The 16,263-nt window shown below is 44.4% G+C and overlaps 1 protein-coding gene across 1 annotated transcript; it reads left to right on the forward strand.

Annotated features, from left to right (window-relative positions):
- The first annotated feature begins 2,080 nt into the window (after window positions 1–2,080).
- Window positions 2,081–13,276, forward strand: pdgfbb (platelet-derived growth factor beta polypeptide b). The gene is made up of 8 exons (XM_040191642.2): window positions 2,081–3,079; window positions 7,444–7,540; window positions 8,422–8,475; window positions 9,743–9,936; window positions 10,026–10,208; window positions 10,451–11,291; window positions 11,479–11,629; window positions 11,776–13,276. The coding sequence occupies exons 1-7, from the start codon at window positions 3,014–3,016 to the stop codon at window positions 11,610–11,612; spliced, it is 1,569 nt and encodes a 522-aa protein (XP_040047576.2). The 5' UTR covers window positions 2,081–3,013; the 3' UTR covers window positions 11,613–11,629; window positions 11,776–13,276.
- The last annotated feature ends 2,987 nt before the right edge of the window (window positions 13,277–16,263 follow it).

A 16,263-nucleotide genomic window follows, 5' to 3' on the forward strand; every position in this document is an offset into this window, starting at 1 on the left:
AATTTTAAATGAGTCTGTGCGTATTGTGTGTGTGTGTACAGTTGGGTGGATTTGTGTGCACACGCAAGAGTGTATCTGCATGCATGCGTAATGCTTTCCGAAAGAGACACGCGTCCACACACACACACAGAAACACACGCAAACAAGGACTCTTCTGTGCTTTAAACACGGCGGGCATGAATGTTTGTTGTCAAGTTGACGCCTGTGTGAAACGTGATGGGTGACCGTCTCTCTTTGAGATGTGACGGTCGCAGGTGTGAGTCTGTGAGAGCGAGTCCGCCGGGGTGTGAGAACCAATGACGGTTCCGGTTGGGAAAATCCCCACCTGCAGTCAAGACCCTGCTCCTCCTCCTCCTCTTCCTCATCAAACGCTCAGGTTGAGGCATAATATGAAATACGTTTTGAGGTGTGCAGCGTCGTAAAACTGGGCGACACGAACAGCCTCGTTGAGAGGAAGAACGCCAAGAAAAGCCCTTAATTGTAGCTCTTTTTCAGAAGTTGATGCATGTTGGTATATATGTTACACCATGATTCACTCACCGCATCTTCCATTATTAAAAACTGTATATCTGTCACGGTTTGGGTTCATGTCTGGTTTTATTTTGTAGTTTCTTGCCTTAATTTTTGGAATTTTTTACGATTAAAGTCCCTTTTTGTTTTCGAAAAACTCTGTGTTTGAGTCCTGTTTTTATCCCCAGCACCTTCCTGACACCATCCGGAACTTAACTGATTTACTTTAAGAATTGTTTTGAGTATCTTTGGGTTTCAAAAACTGTGAATAACTTTTGTACTTTAGACTGAGAATGGAAGTGAAAATAAACTATTAATTTTAAATCTATGTATAGAAAAAAGATTTGGTGTACAATTTGATTCGTAGCGTTTGACTCCACCAACATGCACTCAGTGCATTGTTACACCGCAGTGCTGGTGGCCTTGGCCAAATGTGCAAATATGAAACGGTGTAAATATAGCTCCATAGCTCATGCGGTTTCCTCCGTTGACTCTTGTTAGAAAAACAATGGCATCCTATTATTCACCGTGCCGTGATTGGACGGGCTTTGTTCCTGGCTGGAGCGCAGTGGTGTCTGAGGATCCGTCTCCAGTCGAGTCCGAATCAGTACAGTATCAGTTATCCATCGAGCGGTTTTGTTCTCTCCCGCGCTTCACCTTTTGAAATGTTTGTGTTTAATGATAAAAACTCCCTTGCTCTTTGGCCCCTGCCGCGTATCATTGCAGGTCCACGAGGTTGGCAGACTGATATGCTATTTTTGGGCCCGGCCTGGCTGAATTTAAAACATGCAGAGTCACCGTCAGGCATTGTTCAAAAATGTTCCCTAAACATGGGTGACCGTCGAAGGTCAGCACTGAGAATGAGCCCTATGATTTTACGAAACACCACATTTTGTTCCCAGATAGCAGCTCGCCGTGATGCTGGGGTAACGGGAGGAGACGGTTGGCATGGCAACTATCTCTCTCCAGCCATAGTAGCTGCATAAAGGTCCGTTATGCTGAATTTAGGGTCAGGGGTCCTTCATAAGTAACCCCCCTGAGTGTGTTTAAAAGATGCTTTAATAAGCATTTGAGAATTAAGACTTGCTCAATAACTTTTAAGTCAAAAGTTACTGGAATACTAAAAGATCAACATGGCAAGTTTACCGACAGTAAATGAGAAAATTACACGTGGAAATATTTCCAAGACAGTTATTTCTAAGTTAACGGTTACGTTGTTGTTTTTAATCATTTGTCAATGTCGTCTTTTTTATAAACTCCGGAATAAAATGATAACACGGGGTTTGTGCATTCATGAAGTGTGGTGGATCCTTTTAACTGAGCAACAGTAAAGTACTAAAAGTGCTGCACCCAAACTTTAAGGTTACACAAATGATTAGTACAAATTAGTACACAAATGAGCGTAGCATTATTAAAGTGCCCTGCAGACAAATTCATTGTTGGATATTAATACGGATTAATTGCAAACTGTGACATTTTACCGACTTGGTCTTGGCTGGATTGCAGATTAGTACATGAAGCAGCACCAGGAGGAACAGATCCCCGTGTGCCATCTGAAACTCTACCCAACGGACCGTGATAGTAGCAGGACCACCGGCTTGATATTTTTACACGGTCCTCCACCCTCAGAGAGAGAGTTAATAATACTAACATTTCAAACCGGATCATGTGGCACAAACAGAATAGCTGCGCTCGGCCCCTCCGGAGGGTCTGAATAAATGATTCGCGCGCTGCTGTCGCGTCTTCGTGCGCAGATCATCCGCCATTCCTCAGGCAGGGGGCGGGAGAGAGGCTCTTGGAAGTGTGCTGCGCCCCCCTTCTCCTCCTCCTCCTCCTCCTCCACCACCACCTCCACCATCACCACCGCTGCGTAATCAGGCAGGTCCAGGGCTGAAGGGCACCGAGCCACACGGGCTTTTTCTTAGTGATAAGACTCCTTGGAAAGAAGAGGACAGAAAACCAGCGAGCGGCCCTGCGACGTTATTTCAGCGTGCGAGCCGCACTTTTGTGTGTGTTTGACGCGTCACTTGTCGAGAGAATCCTATTGGATATATTTGAAAGAAAAGCTGGACATCCTTGGAATAATTGAAACACTCTTTTTCTTTTTGGAGTGTCTTATATAGTTTTGGTCTTTAGAAGTTTGTGACCTGGAAAATGTCGTAAAGTTATTTTTGTAGACGTGTGAACTCTTGCGCTTTTAGCCGTAAAAACGCGCACTTGTGCGCAAGCCGGACATAAAAACAGAAGACTGGAGCACATCGTCAAGACAAAGCGCCTGAATTAAAAAAAACTTGTAGGATTATCCATTCATCAAGCAAAGCGGAGCTCACCCCCCTTTTTTTGTTGGTATCTTGCCGGGCACCTTAAGGCGCGTACTCCCCAGCTCAGCAAGTGCGCGTTCCTCACCCTCTTCCTCGGATATCTCTACCGGAGGAGCAGACGGGGACTGTCGCGCTTCCATAAATGCCCGGTCCGTCGAAGAGGCTCCAGGCTGGGCAGCAAGATGAGCTCGTTGGTGCAGCTGCTGCTCGCGTTGCTGGCGGCGTGTCCGCGGTTTGGCGCAACCGAGGTGAGTCCGCAGCTTTCGCACTTTGCCGGAGGTTTGGCGCACGGAAGTGACCAAGTCCTTGTGGGATTCCAACACGGATTGAAGTGAGATTTATTTGAAATTGCTCCACGAGCCATCAAGGTATAGATGCTGGCAAATAACAACCCACCATATGTGGCCATGCAATTAGAACCCATACGTTAGGTGAGAGAGTAGCAGCTACTTAAGGCCAACTATTTCAAAATGAAGTGAAATATCGTGAAATACGCCGCGTGCTGTTTAACACAAGTTACAACAAATACAGGACTTTATTCTTTTTTTTTTTAAATAATCATAGTGCACCTGCTCCAGTCTGGTCTTATAATAAAGTCCAGTCTTTGTTTTATTGCATTTATCGAGGTGTGTGTTTGTGTGTGTGTGTGTGTGTGTGTGTGTGTGTGTTTAACGGGCACGCAGTAAATAACTGTTATTCCTCCAATTAAATGGCGCAATGAACGGATGCGCAGGGCCACGCGCGCCGTCCTCCTGCGGGTTACAAGCCTCGTTATCCACGATTGGCTCCTTCTGCAGCTGGATGCCCCACGTGGTGAAGAGATGCATTCATGGATGCTGTTCCAGATGTTGAGTCCACAAATTAGTCAGCGAGCAGCATCACGCGGTGACACGCCGAGGCCAGATGTTAGTTAGGCAACCATGGAGAGAACTCGGTTGCACTGACTCACCTCTTTTCTCTCTCTGACTTTGACACCTTGGAGCGTAACTTCGTGGCAAACTGGTGTGCTGTGGTGTGATTAATTTGTCTTGTATAAGCACAACGAACGACTGGCCTCTTAAAACATCACTAATGTGTTCATTGAAACAAATGCAGATCTCCATCCCGCGTTCAGCTGAAAATGATACTTTTGTTTTCGACTCTTCGTCATTTATTTCTGCAGTCCTGCAAATTTGGATAGAAATCTGACTGGATAATATTCCATGTGAGGGTGGGGGAAGGCAATACTGACATAAGGAAGCAGGATAGATTGGCGACGTCTGACCGTCTGCTGAGGTCAAACAGGAAGACTGAACTTAACTCGAGGTCCCACCGAGGTCAAGTGAAGCTTAACGGACACCATCAAAAATACATCATTGCTTCTTTTGCCCATGAACAGCTAGATGAAGGTTGAGATGCACATTGAATTCTATTTTATCCGCACGTCTGCCTGGTGTGTTTGCGACCCAGGAAATTCATCTCGACAGTGAAGCCCCAGTGACAAGCACTTGTAAAACCAAAGGGGGTCAAAACACACACAGTTAACAAGTCGCTCAAGTGGACGTTTAAACAAGTCAAACAAGAGGGGCCATCTGAGTTTTTTTCAAACAGACAGAAGGAGCAGTTTGGTCTTGCACGTTGCAAGAGGACTGAGTAGCTTCTGCACATGTTGGGAATGAGCTGCTTTAATGAAAGTATTGACAACGTAAATGAAGGGAAAACAAGGCGTGCGAACTGGTGCTTTTCCCTCCACCTAAAGAGTGAAACACAACTATAATGGATGACTAAATTACTTTGTTATTTTATTCCCTCTGAAAGTACCACAAAGGAATTCATATTTAATTAATTTGAGGCTTTGAGGTAGAGGGCCAGGAATTCCCTATGACTCATTTTTCTAGTTCTAGTCTAATCTACTTCATTAAACACAAACATTTCAAAAGTTCTAGTTCATATAGTTCTAAATGCAAGCTGCAATCAGATCCCTTCTAAAAGGAACATAATTGTAGGAAAATGAAGATTCATTTCAATGAAGTGATGCGGTGCCCACATAAGAAGTGCACGTTCATTCTACTGTGGACCACCAGAGAGGAATCCAGACATCAGCCGACACAAAGTCATCATTATCTTTAATTGCATCAGGCGCCTTTCCAACTCAGATTCAAACGATGACAAAGGAATGAATTAAAGTCACGTTTATGCACACATTCCAGTGTTGTGCACGCGTTGGCGCCGTTTCACTGACTACATGTGAAGGCTTACACGTGTGCCGTCGGTGCGCCGGCAGCAGGCTGGAGCCCCTAATTATGTACGATTAGACGTCGCCTGTCCGGCCCGCTGCAGCCGCTGCCTGTACCTGGCATTCCTCAATGTGTCCAAGAGGCCTCCGAGGGACCAGGGCTCGATCCGGCATGTGAAAATGGAAAAAAAGTCATCAGGACAACCGGAATTCTCATGACAATAAAAGAGGAATGCAATGGTACCACCATCATGGGAGCATTTGGGTTGTACAAGGGAGTTTATGATTGGACTATATGAAAATGATAAAGATTATCCTGTTTAATTTATGATGAAATCAGGATTATCGTCAAAATATGCTTCAAGCGCTTAGAAGGGCCTTCAACAGAATGGAATGACCTATTCGGTCAAATAGGTGAATAGTTAAATGCACCACAGACCGCACATATAAACCTCTTATTGGAAAACAAAACAGCTTTATTATTTCAAATAATCAAAAAGGAAATAGGTCTCTTTAATAAAAAACTAAATATAAAAAAATCATTGTGTGATCCTGTTATTTCTCACACTATAAAAAAATCTGAAAGTCTTCTGATTTGCAATTACGCAGGCAAATAAATGATAAGAAGAGTTGTTCCTCAATAATTTCATCCTTCCATGCTCTTGTATTTCAGGGTAGGCGTCCTCTGGAATTTCCTTGTCGGCACTATTTTTATTTTCTTAATATATTAAATGTCTGATAACCCTCGTCCTCAATCATAATCACTTTGTCTGTGCATTTTCTATCTGTTTCCATCAGTTTTGTTTATCGGGGCCAAAGTGTTTACTTAGTGTTTCCTGCTTAGACACAAATCGTCATGCCAGCCGGCACCACTGTTAACAAAGGCGCACATCCTATAACTGACATCACACACAATTAGCCGAGCAGGCAGCTTCGCTACCTTTGGCAAAGGGAAGACATCGTCACCGTTATGGCTCCTTTGGGGCATCGGCAGCTCTGCATTGGAGATATAAGTGTAATACAGCAGGAATTTCCCCTGCTCTATGACCTGACTCCAACAATGGGGTGAAGTCAATGGCGCATAGTACAGACAGGATGAGAATACATGTCCATGTATGGATGGCTGCTTCCTTTGGCTAAGACCTGCTCCCCGTAGGGATTCATCATGTTCTCCGGAATCTGAATGGCAGTGCGCGCGCAGTTTACTGGACGGGCCTTGAATTATAACATCAAACCGTATGCTGCTGCCTTGAGGTTGTCTTTACTCCTTCCATCTCGCCGCGAGGCCACAAAGCAAATGAAGCACATCCACGGGAGTCAAAGCAATGTAAGGGAGTGTTCCGACCCATGTCCGATCCGTGTCCATGTTAACCCGTCTTTTATTCATCTATTATCCCTCTTTTTTTTTCAGATGCACCTCCCTCTCTCTCCTCCTCTCCGTATCACTCCTTCCCCCACTTCCTGACTCCTTCCTGGCTCCTTTGACCCCTAAATGTTAGCAGATGAGAAGACACAACGCCAATAGTCATTCACCCTGCTCTTAGTGACCATTGTGTGTCTGCTTTGGTTAATACCCCCTCACCCTCTCAGCTCTCTTGCCCAGTAATGACCGGGGGGGGTTAAACCCACGGTCAGTCCATAGAATCACAATGCAGAGCTGTTGCTTGGTTTCTGCTCGGCTGGTATGGAAACATTTAATCAAATGCGTGACGCTCAAGTATGAGGCTAGAGTTAAATTACCATATTGTTCTTATCAACATTAAAAAAATAAACCCGAAATGAATTAAGTACTTCCTGTCGAGCCCAAACCTGATATTATTTATAGCCTCCATGCTATAAATCCTCCTTGTCTTCCCAAAAACTGTTAACAACACATAAAAGAGACATACGGCTGTACAGAGTTTTATATTAAATGAACAAGTCAACGTAGACAACATTCAAAATCACAATCGGCCATTTTGGACCATTACGATTTGAAAATAAAAAGAAAAAAAGGCTTTTTTGTTCCTCTCAAACAGGCAGCTTTCACTAATGTAACCAAATCTCACAGTCTCAGCCTTTGTATTTAAAGACCTGTCAATTTGAGACCTATTGTCCCTCAGTTGAGGAGACACACACACACACACACACACACACACACACACACACACACACACACACACACGCACACACCCACTGAAACACTTGTGAAGTGGATGTTGCAGACGTGCTGCAGTGTTACTCCGTTTCCTGAGAATTGTTTGGAAGACTCTGTAATGTCTAATGCAGGATGAGTGCAGGGTGGGAATTGAACTATTCTTAAAATCACGCTTACGTATCTTCCCCCTTCAACCGCGTTGTGATACAGTCGAGAGCGACGTGTCCTCTGGTTTCTTACAGAATACTTGTGTGTTTCAGGGGGATCCTCTGCCTGCAGCCCTGGTGGAGCTGGTTAGAAACAGCCCCATCGCCTCCATAGAGGACCTTCAGCTGCTGCTGCTCACTGACTCCGTAGGTAAAGACCAGCCCGTCCTCACATCACCGTCCAAAACACGCACAAACCGGACTCAGAGTTCTGTCCACATCTTGTTTGAACCTTAACAACGTGTTCAAGTTTCATATTAGCAGAACATTTTTTTTTTATAAAACCAAAACCTAAAACCTTTTTTGAGAATATGTCGAAACTCAAGCGTACAGTTTGCCAAACCAATGACATTAAGCATTAGGACTGTTGGCATTCTTCATTTTCTGAATTACACAATTAAAATGCTGGCAGCATGATCAGATATGTAGGCAACAATTTCATGACAAACTGAGAGCGTAATGCAGCCTTTTTGTTTATGAGCATACGTTCAAAATAAAGTGTAAAATGCTTTGAACATGCAAAAGCAGATATGAATAATAATGCTGATGATGCACATACAACAAAAATTCCTAAGTCTTACTCACTTAAGTAACGATATTTCCTTATAAATCACGAAAAAATACATACTATGTGATTAAATGAAAACCAACGAGACATAGTGGCTACATTTCTACCCTCATTGTGATAAGTAAACATCACGAGTGATAAAAGTCAGACAAACAGAGGAGCAGAGAGAATACATGACCGTAGCAACACACATGGAAAATAAACAGAGTAAGAATATGACAACAAGTCTAAGTCTTTGTATTTGTCTCTCTCTCTCTATGTGCATGATCATCAGCACACACAATAGCAACCCCCCACACCCTGTTGGTCTCTGTGTACATGCTAATGTTTTATCTCTGTACACACAGAGGGCGCTATTGGGCAAAAAAAAAAATACACCACGCGCCGAAAAAACAGACCATTCATAAATCAGTCGCCGCGTTTACACAAGTCAAACGCTGTGTTTGTTTATTGTTTTGTCTCAGATGAGGAGGACGGGATTGCAGCCAATGGAGGTCATAGACTACCAAGGAGCCTCGGTGAGCTAAACCCCCCACCGGCCTTCCCACCTCCCTCCTTTCTACTCCCCCCACAGTGTCGTCTGATAGACGGGTTTGTTGTGGTGATCAATGTGTCCCAGTTTATTGTACGGCCTTGAAGAGCGGACCATCCCTGATATTACTCTTGACCCTCTGTGAGGATGCTTCTGTGTAATGATGCATGTTTATGGGGCATCAGTAGTGCTGACATGGAGGATTCCTGATTTTCCTCATGAATGTAAAAGTAATCCATCCACAGTTGTGGAGGGCTGCGTGTGTTTTCTGTCCGCCTTCTTTTGAGTTGATTCATGTGACAAGTATGGCTTCGGTGACACGGTAAAATTCCTCCCATTAACCTTTTTTTGTCGCTATCACGATAAAGCAGATGTCTGAATTACTGGACACATCTGCAGCAGTCCGGGTGACTTTGTTAGATTCCCTCTAGCACGAGGAGACACTAATGGCCCAACATTAAACCTCAAATTTCCTCATGTTGCTGTGTAATAGACCAATGCAATATTAACCATAAGTCTGATTAGAAGAAGCTGGAAGAAAGTTTAATTTTCACCTCCTTGTTTCTGTTCAAGAACAGCTGGATATAAGTCATCTCTTAAATACAAACACAAACAAGGTAGGTGGGTCACTAGGGATGAATAAGTCAGCACAATAGTATTGAAAGGGTTTAAGCTGCTCCTATCTGCCCCAGGCTCAACTCCTAGCAACCAGTGAGGGTTTAGATGTGGGTACATGTGCATTCAGATCAAATCTACAAAAAGGGAGAAGATTGTCTTGTTTCGTCAACAGTCAAATCGATAAAAATTCTGATTTGAACAATACTGCTAACACAAGGTCAAGCAGTCCTACTCACACTCACGGATGGATTACTGAACAGGCCTACAGGGCAGAGGCCAAGGGGCCAACGGGGCCAAGGGGTCAGGGGCCCCCTAAGTTTTGTCTGCAAAATGTCACAGAAAGAGACGCCAAATGACCACAAAGACACACAGCAACTACAAAGAGATGCAAGATGTCCAAAAGACCAGCAAAACATCTATGAAGAGACACATTGCTGACCGCATAAAGACACAACATGACCGCATTGAAGCCCGAAAACAGCCACAAAGAGATGCAGAGTTACCGTAAACAGAAAGCGCAATACCTCAAACAGATGCCCAGATCCTCAAGAAGATCACCGTGTCTTTGCTCAGTAGCCCATTGTTCCTTAATCCCTCCGCGCTCACACTCAGTCATATGTTGTCCCGCTCCGCAGATGCCCAGCTGGCTCAGCAAGCTCAGTGCAAAGTTCGTACCGAGGTGGTCGAGGTCACCCGGGAGATGTTGGACCGCAGCAATGGTCACTTCATGCTGTGGCCGCCCTGCGTCGAGGTGCAGCGCTGCTCCGGTTGCTGCAACACTAAGAGCATGCGCTGCGCCCCTGTCGTCACGCACACCAGATACTTGCAGGTAGACAACCGCGCAGCGCACAGTACGCTAATGTCTAAACACACGGGAGGCTGAACTTTGTGTTGCACTTGTGTTACCAACCGCACCAGGTCCTGAAGATCGAGTACGTCAACAAAAGACCCACCTACGTTAACGCCGTGGTGTCGGTCGTCGACCATGTGGAGTGCCGATGTCAGCCGGCTGCGCGCCACCCTGCGCCCAAGAAGAAATCGTTGCGCAGACAGCCAAGCCACCAGCATCAAAACCACACACTCAGCCAGGGACAAGGACAGGTACATTATGAATGCTGTTTTGTGAGCCATTTGAAGCCGGGTGAATGCTTTAGAAGTACTACTTGTGCACGTCTAAATGTATATAGACCTTTAATCTAGCTCTACATCTCTTTTGTGTGAACTTCAGAATAATGTTGGTCCATCTACTCTCTTTGTTAATGGTTCATCGACTTGACTGTAAGATTAATGAACTAAACTAAGATCCAACTGAATTGAACATTTCTACCATTTCATTGTGAAAGGTCAAGGTGCACTCCAAGGATGAACTCCACCAGTGGGATGATCTGAAGCAGAACCAGAGGGCACACCTGGAGGACCTCCTGGAGCAGCACTGGAGTCCCAGAGGAGACACCTTCACTCAGCCGGGAGACGTTTACAGCCTGGCTGAGAAAGATCCATCCCGCATTGGAGATGCTGTGGTTTTTTCTCCACTTTGGGAGCAAAATGCCACCACGCTTCTTGAGACTAAAGACCAAATTGAAAATCTGGATGACGTGCAGAGTGAAAATGCAAGGATCTCAGATGTCAACAAGACTGTTTCCTCGGTGGATAATGTTGGCGAGGAAGTAAAGAACGAGCTGGTGGAGGGAGGAGACGGATTGCTGCTCCTCAGCACCGAAGGGAACGTTAACGAGGGAAACGGTAGCAGGGAAGAAGGCACGGAAATACACAGTCCATCGTGGCAAGACGAAAAATCCAAACTTTCGAGGAGTGGATCTTCTCACCCTGGTAACCAGAATCCTGAAACTGAGTTCAGTCCTACTGAGGCGCCCAGTGAGATAGTTGGGATCAGGTTAAGAGCGACCAAAGAGCCAAATCCAGAGCCTCGAGAACAGGCGAGACGGAGAGACAATGGCACTCCTGAGGAGGTGAGGATATTACAGACCGAGGAGGAAAAACTGCAGCAGGAGAGAAAAGAGCTTCTACTTCTCCACAAGAGGCTGGACCAAGAGAAGGAGATACTGAGACGCCAGCAGTTGAAACGAGAAGAGCAGGAAAGGCAGAAAGAAAAGGAAACTGGTAGCCAACATCACCTGCATGGTAAACATCATCATCATCTGCAAACAACCACACAAAATCCAGGTATGAGACATTATCTAATAATTTGGGTAGTAAAAATAACATAGATAAGAATACTGGCTTTTAGCTCAGAGTAAAATAATGTGCTAAATGAAACGTAGTTGTAGTTTTCTTGTACAGTTTCACAATAACACAGAGCGAAAGTGTAATGTATACTTCTGCTAATATTAACAACATCGTATTTCAACAGCAACAACATCTACGAGTACCACAAAGCAGCCATCGGTTCACACAGGCCCCAGACCCCCAACACGCCCGAAGAAAAGGATGAGGAAGAATCGCAAACGAATCAGCAAGGCAGCTATGAGAGCAATGCTCATGTAGAGGTCAAGTAAAGCCAAGTGAGTTTACCGCATCTTTAAATATTTCCAGAAATACTGAAATCATTTATAAACTGTTTAGATTGGAATGACCGTATGTAATATTTCTTTATTCTATATTCCATATTATGCAGTCTAAAGCACATCTTTCTATGTTCCCACCTCAGGAGGCCAAGTGAACTTGGCGTATTTTGCGGATTCAGAGGTGAAGCAGAGTGACTCCCTTTATTTAAGTACTTATTCACTCCGTAACACTACTAACGACTGTCTGGTGAAACCTGTAACTCCACCTGCCTGGAGAAAGCACGGCGGCAAGAAGACAATGGAATATAAATAAAAGAGGGACCTTGTCTTGCCTCTACAACAACTGTTGCCGGTATGAAGACTGACAGTTTGCGCTAAAGCGCAGAACCTGTGGGACTGAAACTGCATCGCTTCAGGACTGTGGACAATAGTGCAATTTCAGAACTCTTCTTGAAACCTTGTTTCGATATCAACTGAAAGAAACCGCCCTTAGATGTCGACAAATGGGGGTTAAATGGGGTTCGCATAACAAAGTCTGTTGCTGAAAGACTGTTTTGAAAGCCACAATCAGCCACAATAATTGACATAAAATTGGACATTACACTTTTGTGTTTTTTGAAAATTTACTTTAATCAGATTGTCTTAGTGGCAATAATCTGCAACAAGAAACAGATGTTCACTGAAATGAGCAGTATTTCCACGAGCTACACGAAGATGAAGCTGTGTAGATTTACCTGTTATCAATTATTAGCTCTGTAGAACAGCGATGGTTCCCTCATTAACCGTATTTAATTATATTTAACTCATTGCAAACACTGGAATTACACAGATGTGATAAGAGAACAAAAAGATGAATTGGTGCATTTCAAAATCTCATCAAAGGTGTAAAGAACAAGGTGCTATCTGAATAGCGTTACACCAGTGTCCTGACGTCGCTCTATGATTCTTATTTATTTATCACTGCCATTTTCTTTGGATTTTTTTTTTACACGACATACTACAAACTACATGTGGTTTTGTCACGGCTGGGTGGTTCAAACAGAAAGAAAGACATCAAGATTAAAAAAAGATCAAACACTTCTGTGTCCTTCCAGGTTCATGCAGTGTTTAACTTGCAACATTTATTTTGTTTTGACTAAAAGTGCTGTTGTGTGTGTGTCAGGGCTTAGGCCCACACCTACAATGCTCTCATGCATCTCAATACTCATGTAAAAGCATTAATCTCTTTGTTTTGGTCTCTTTCTCTCGTTTTCAATGAAACAAGCGCCAAGCTACACATGTTTCTTCACGTGTCCCACTGAATTTGTTTTATTAATCCAACAAATTGTTTTTGACATTTCAATTACTGGAAATGAGAAGGGGCAAAACAAGAAAATGAAGAGTTTCTTAGGAGGACAGCTAAAAGCTGAACATGGCAAATTTTGTGTGGAAACATGCCGATGATCCTATTTGTGTCCAATAATGCATAATCGGATAAATATCTTAAGTTATTAAAAATACGACCCGCACGTTCTTAATGTCAACCTACAACTGTTACTGTTTTTGTCTGTTTTGTTATGACAAAAAATGAGATTTTTGCAATAATTAATGCTATTTTCATATGGGTATAAGAAGCTAATGTTCTTAAATCTACTTGTTTGTCTACAGTGTTTTGTGTTTTTATTCCTTTTTTCATCAGTTTATCCTCTATGAACACACATTTGCTTCCAGATGGCAAAGTTTTGTTATGAAATGGTCAACGTGCTATTCAGAGAAAGTCACTGGGCCGTGAATGTTACCGCGTGATGAGCAACAGGCGAATTACAACAAGGCATAAAAAGAGTCCGTAGTCATGTCCGCTGCTCAGAGAGGTCGTACAGCAATGCTACGAGCTAAATGCCAACATGCTAACATGCTGATGCTAAGCAGGTGTCATTTTTAAGTTCGGCATGTTACCGTGCTAATATTTGCCAATTATTACTACACAAAGTCAAGCATTGACTTGATGACGATACTAAAAGAGGCAAGGATACCCCCGAAGGGATTGAAATTCATCCTTTTGTGCTACATTTATAGAAACCCATCCAACAGTTGTCAAGGCATTTTTTTTAAGGTCACAGGGAGCTAAATTCCAACGCCATGGATGTCTGCATCAAATGTCATGGCAGTCTGTCCAATTACCACGGAACTTTAGTCAGAACCAAAACGGAAAACTCCAAACGGTTGTAGGATTTATTCAGTTGTGTCACAGTGCATCCACAGCCGCGAGAGACATCATTACATTAAGGGTTCAACACTGCCGTGTGCTAAGCGTTAGTCCCGGTCAAGTGCAACGTCCAAATCTGACCAAAAAGGAGAGCGGGAGAAAAGAACGGGAGGCGGTTGATGTAGTGAACTCTGGCACACGCTCTCTTTGTGGTTTGTTTTTCACATTTACCCACTTCACTCTTGGCAGCAAAAACTCCCTCACTCAGCAGGCAGCTGCACAGTTTGTCTGCTAATTATCTACTCAAGAGGCCATCTGCTCTGCCTTTGAAATAAAATCACGTGAGATATGTCCTCAGATTCAGAGCGATGAGAACGTTTTGACAGGTACTGTACGTAATTATGGTCTTCACTTATGTTGAACTTGTACTTACCGCTTGATATGTGCGTTGATCATTGGGTTTCATGTGTGTCAAATGACAATTTTGCAGAAAGCTGCCAGCGTCTGTCTCACACTTCACCCCCCGTACTCAATTCAGTGTGTATTCTGGTATGCATGCGCTGCTTGCCTCCCCGTTGCCCCACTGGCAATCTCACACAGACACACTACTTCTAAACAGCGGACCATCTCTACATTCGGCACGGAGGTGGGATGCCAGTGTTTCCGCAGGTGTCCCAGCAGCCCCCCCCCCCCGCCCACGCCCACTTCAAACAAGAGCGGGAAAGAGAAGTGCGTTGAGGCTTGTTGGCTGTGACAAACCCACACAGGGGTCGACCACCATGACAGTGTGGGAGGGTCTCTGAGGGGACCAAGACTAAAGACACGAGATGGTTCATAGCTCACTGGTTGACCTTAAAGGACGATATGGCTTGTTGGGTCTATTCAACACTGTTACCAAACCGGCAAACAACCACTGGAACAATATAATGACCCATGGAGACCAGGACCCTGCCGGCAATTGAAGGAAGACCAGCCTGCTCACAAACCGTGACCCCACTATTATCATTATTTAGTCGTTGGTGCAACACAGATGGTGGTTTAACTCACGTTGTGGGGAAAAGAGACCCACAGTCACATTACGGGGACTCATCCCAACGCGTGTCCCCAAAATGTTGGTTTGGAGCTGGGTTAAGGTTAGGATCAGGCTCTGGGTGAAGCGTGACTGTGGTCAGGGTCTGAGTAAGTAGATAATTAGTGAAAACAAGGTCCTCCTAAATGATGGAAACAAGCTTGTGTGAAAGTGGCAGTGAGCCTCTGGGAGTGCGCATCCATTCAGAATGAGAGCGGCTTCAATTGTTATTCGACTAGAAGCCTGTTGAGGATCCATTCTTCTTCTTTTGTCCTATCTTGTCGGTAAGGAGGGCGGGGGGGGGGGGGGGGGGGGCGCCTTTCTGCGATTCAAATGTCCAACTGCAGATTTTCAAACACCAATGAAAAAGCATGGTTGCGTGCTTTTGTGGATGATTTCAGATATCTATAAGTATATTTTAACAACAAATACAACAGCAACAGTCGAGTCCCCTGACGGACTTCCTCTAAAGACAAAACAGTTTTTCGGCATGACCTGAACTCCCTGATGTACAGTAGTGAGGAAACAGGAGGCCTTAGAACAGGAGGTTACGCAAGCATCCGTGTGGAGCCACGCACTCTTTACACCTTCCACTGCTTTTATTTTCCTGTTTTTATGTACGACAAAGGACGGGGACACGTTGTACGCTGTTGATCACACAGCTTCTCCGTCATCAAGCACATACACACACTCAGCCTTTCCATGAACACACACCGATGTCCGATGCTCGTTTCTATTCTGATCAATATGAACCCTCCACTCACACTCTCCTTCCTGGGAACAATAGCGGACCGACGGAGACTCTGAGGAATGTGACTTTTTTTGGGGGGGGGGGGCTGAGCCTCTGAAACAGACTGGAATGCTGGGGAAAAACACATCAAATGGCTTTTCCGTGACCACGGCCAAGGCCAAACAGAGGAGCGGGTGAGCGTCTTTGCGGACATCGTGACTCAGTCGGTGAGCGTCAAACTGCTCCTCATCGGACAGGAAGTCGTACCTAGCGATGGGCTGAAAACACGGGAAGTCAATATCAGCGCGCCTGGAATTCCAGCATTGTGTTTTCTCCACGGTGACGAGAAAAACATCGCGCATCGCTCGTGCACCATGATAAAAAATGTGTCACAGCACTGCAACCTCATACGTGCACGTAGTCTACAGATGTGCAGTAGACAGAAAACGCTCCTTATTTGGGCGGGAGATTTAAAGAAAAAGAGACAACGAGAAGACATCACTGTTGACAAAAACATCTGTCCTATTCTTAAAACAGGTTATTAGCACAATATAAAAGAGCAATAAACGTATGTGATTCCTCTTTGACTATTCTGTTGTATGCATTTTTAAAGTGCTAAGAAACACACCCGAAGAAGATGCCAAGTA

The sequence above is a fragment of the Gasterosteus aculeatus genome, chromosome 11 (assembly GCF_964276395.1).
Source record: "Gasterosteus aculeatus chromosome 11, fGasAcu3.hap1.1, whole genome shotgun sequence".
Taxonomy (NCBI): domain Eukaryota; kingdom Metazoa; phylum Chordata; class Actinopteri; order Perciformes; family Gasterosteidae; genus Gasterosteus; species Gasterosteus aculeatus.

Excerpts from the sequence above, each read along its gene's own strand:
- pdgfbb (XM_040191642.2), top strand. The coding sequence starts at position 3,014 with ATGAGCTCGTTGGTGCAGCTGCTGCTCGCGTTGCTGGCGGCGTGTCCG. Across the intron at positions 7,541-8,421 it reads GCTGCTCACTGACTCCGTAG|ATGAGGAGGACGGGATTGCA; the intron begins GTAAAGACCAGC and ends GTTTTGTCTCAG. Across the intron at positions 8,476-9,742 it reads TAGACTACCAAGGAGCCTCG|ATGCCCAGCTGGCTCAGCAA; the intron begins GTGAGCTAAACC and ends CCCGCTCCGCAG.